The sequence below is a fragment of the Nanorana parkeri genome, unplaced genomic scaffold (genome assembly GCF_000935625.1).
Source record: "Nanorana parkeri isolate BGI_ZX_2015 unplaced genomic scaffold, ASM93562v1 scaffold1966, whole genome shotgun sequence".
Lineage (NCBI taxonomy): Eukaryota > Metazoa > Chordata > Amphibia > Anura > Dicroglossidae > Nanorana > Nanorana parkeri.
The window spans coordinates 40,771-42,884 of record NW_017308234.1 but is presented as its reverse complement, the minus strand read 5'-3'; the positions used below and the strand labels follow the sequence as shown (position 1 = coordinate 42,884).

The window sequence follows — 2,114 nt, the reverse complement described above, 5'->3', positions numbered from 1 at the left end:
CCGCTCGGAGCGCTCTAATATAAATTATTTATTTAAAACAGGTCTCTGGTGACCCCGCTGATCCCTACAAGTGCCAGACACGAGCGTTGTATCCGGGGTCAGCCGAGAGAAGGGAATATAAACTGTTTATAGAAGTGGAGCACCCCCTCCCCCGGCAGACGCTGCATCCTGCACAAGGGTATTACTCTATTTATAGGAGCGGCACCCCCGGCGGTGAAGGAATCTGGAACGTCCACATTCGTTTATATAGAGAATCTCGGACACTGAAATGGGTGGAAGTACAAATAGCAGAGGGGGCTCCGTGCAGAGTTCTGGGGTCTCAGCTGCAATGGTTCCTTCATTGTTAATCCCGAATCTTCTCACCGCAGCGGGACAAAGAAAAATACTTTGTATACAGTGATCAGAGGAACTGAACACTACATTAGAGAGCTGTGCTTCTCTATGCAATGCAGGTAGATCATGACTGGTGGGAGGGGCCGACGTGGTGCTGTACATAGCTTCCTGCCTCAGTACTCCTCTCCGGAGCCCTCAGCCCCGATGCAAGCAGTGGGCGGGCTCTTGGGAGGGGCTATGCAAATATCAAAATGCTTTGAAGGGTCGGTGTCAGTCTGGGGGAGTGGACAGTCTGGGGGAGTGGATGTTCCTGAAGGGGAGGACAGAGGTCGGATAGAAGACTGAAGGGGAGGACGGAGGTCAGACAGAAGACCGAAGGGGAGGATGGAGGTCAGATAGAAGACTGAAGTGGAGGTCGGAGGTCAGATAGAAGACCGAAGGGGAGGACAGAGGTCAGATAGAAGACCGAAGGGGAGGATGGAGGTCAGATAGAAGACTGAAGTGGAGGCCGGAGGTCAGATAGAACCGCCAACTTGTCCCAGGATTCCCTCTGAACGTGGTCATAGATGGAGCTTACTTCTTCAGTGACACGCAGTATATGGCCAGCTGCTCCACCGCGGACGGTCCGGACCCCATATTCCTGACCATTTCCTCCACCTCTTGCCGCCGGGACTGCAGCAGAACCTCAATACTGAAAATACAGGAAGGAGGAGTTACAGCTCCGATAGCTGCCATCGTCCCCAATCACCCGCCGCTCCACCTCAACCGACCTTTCCAGAGAGCGCAACTTATTGCGCAGTTTGCGGGCCTCCTCCTTGGCGGTTTTGGCCTCCGTCTGCTGCAGATCGAAAAATTTCATTTGTTTCTAAGACAGAAAAAGAAGAAATGAGAATGTGACAGAGACGGCGGCAAATAAGTCAGAGCGCCCCACCGTGCCGCCCTCAGTACCTTGAGAGATGAGCAAAGCATCTCCAGGTCTCCAATCTTCCTCTCCAGACATTCTATAGTCACGTTCCTGATATCCAACATCTCCCGCAGAGAGTCCACCAAGTCCTGAGATTCCCGCTTCTCCTTATCTAATGAACAAAAACAGTAGTTGTGTCTCTGCCCCTCCCACAATGGTGAGATTTCCTCCCAGTAGTTTGTGTCTCTGCCCCTCCCACAATGGTGAGATTCCCCCCAGTAGTTTGTGTCTGTGCCCCTCCCACAATGGTGAGCTTTCCTCCAGTAGTTTGTGTCTCTGCCCCTCCCACAATGGTGAGATTTCCCCCAGTAGTTTGTGTCTGTGCCCCTCCCACAATGGTGAGATTATACAAAACGTATTGATCAGTGTTGGAGGCAGTTGTCTGTCTGACTCACCTCGGATGTGGAGACTTGCTTTTATTCTGTCCACTTCATTCTGCAATGAGAGAACACAGAAGATGATTTCGAGGAATAGTACACACAGTGAAGCCGAGCGTCCATTATCCCCGCCCTCCAAACCCCTCCCCCACCCATAGTACAATTACCTTCAGTGATTCGGCATCGAGCGTGGACTCCTCCTCCAGGCCGACATCAAAGAACAGTTTGTGAATTATCTGCCGGTTGCTCACCTGAAAGAAGACAAAGGAGAGGTAATGGGACTTGTGACTCCTCTCCAGATGAGCAGAGAGTTCCTATGCCTGGTCACATGACATAAGAGGACCTGTCTTGCACTGATTGGATACACTGAAACCTTTCTGATTAACAAGACAACTTCGGGGGGGGGGGGGACACTAGTTTTTTGGGGTGCATATTGCCTG

General features: G+C 51.6%; 1 protein-coding gene across 1 annotated transcript in view; it reads right to left on the bottom strand.

The window, feature by feature from the left end:
* The window catches only part of TRAIP (TRAF interacting protein), a 9,093-nt gene that overhangs the window by 6,093 nt on the left and 886 nt on the right, over positions 1 to 2,114 (bottom strand). The window contains exons 3-7 of the mRNA XM_018572192.1: positions 1,842 to 1,925; positions 1,693 to 1,732; positions 1,282 to 1,409; positions 1,104 to 1,198; positions 911 to 1,024 (exon numbers count right to left, since the gene is read on the bottom strand). Coding sequence (XP_018427694.1) covers positions 911 to 1,024; positions 1,104 to 1,198; positions 1,282 to 1,409; positions 1,693 to 1,732; positions 1,842 to 1,925 — 461 coding nt within the window. The remainder of the gene's footprint in view (positions 1 to 910; positions 1,025 to 1,103; positions 1,199 to 1,281; positions 1,410 to 1,692; positions 1,733 to 1,841; positions 1,926 to 2,114) is intronic.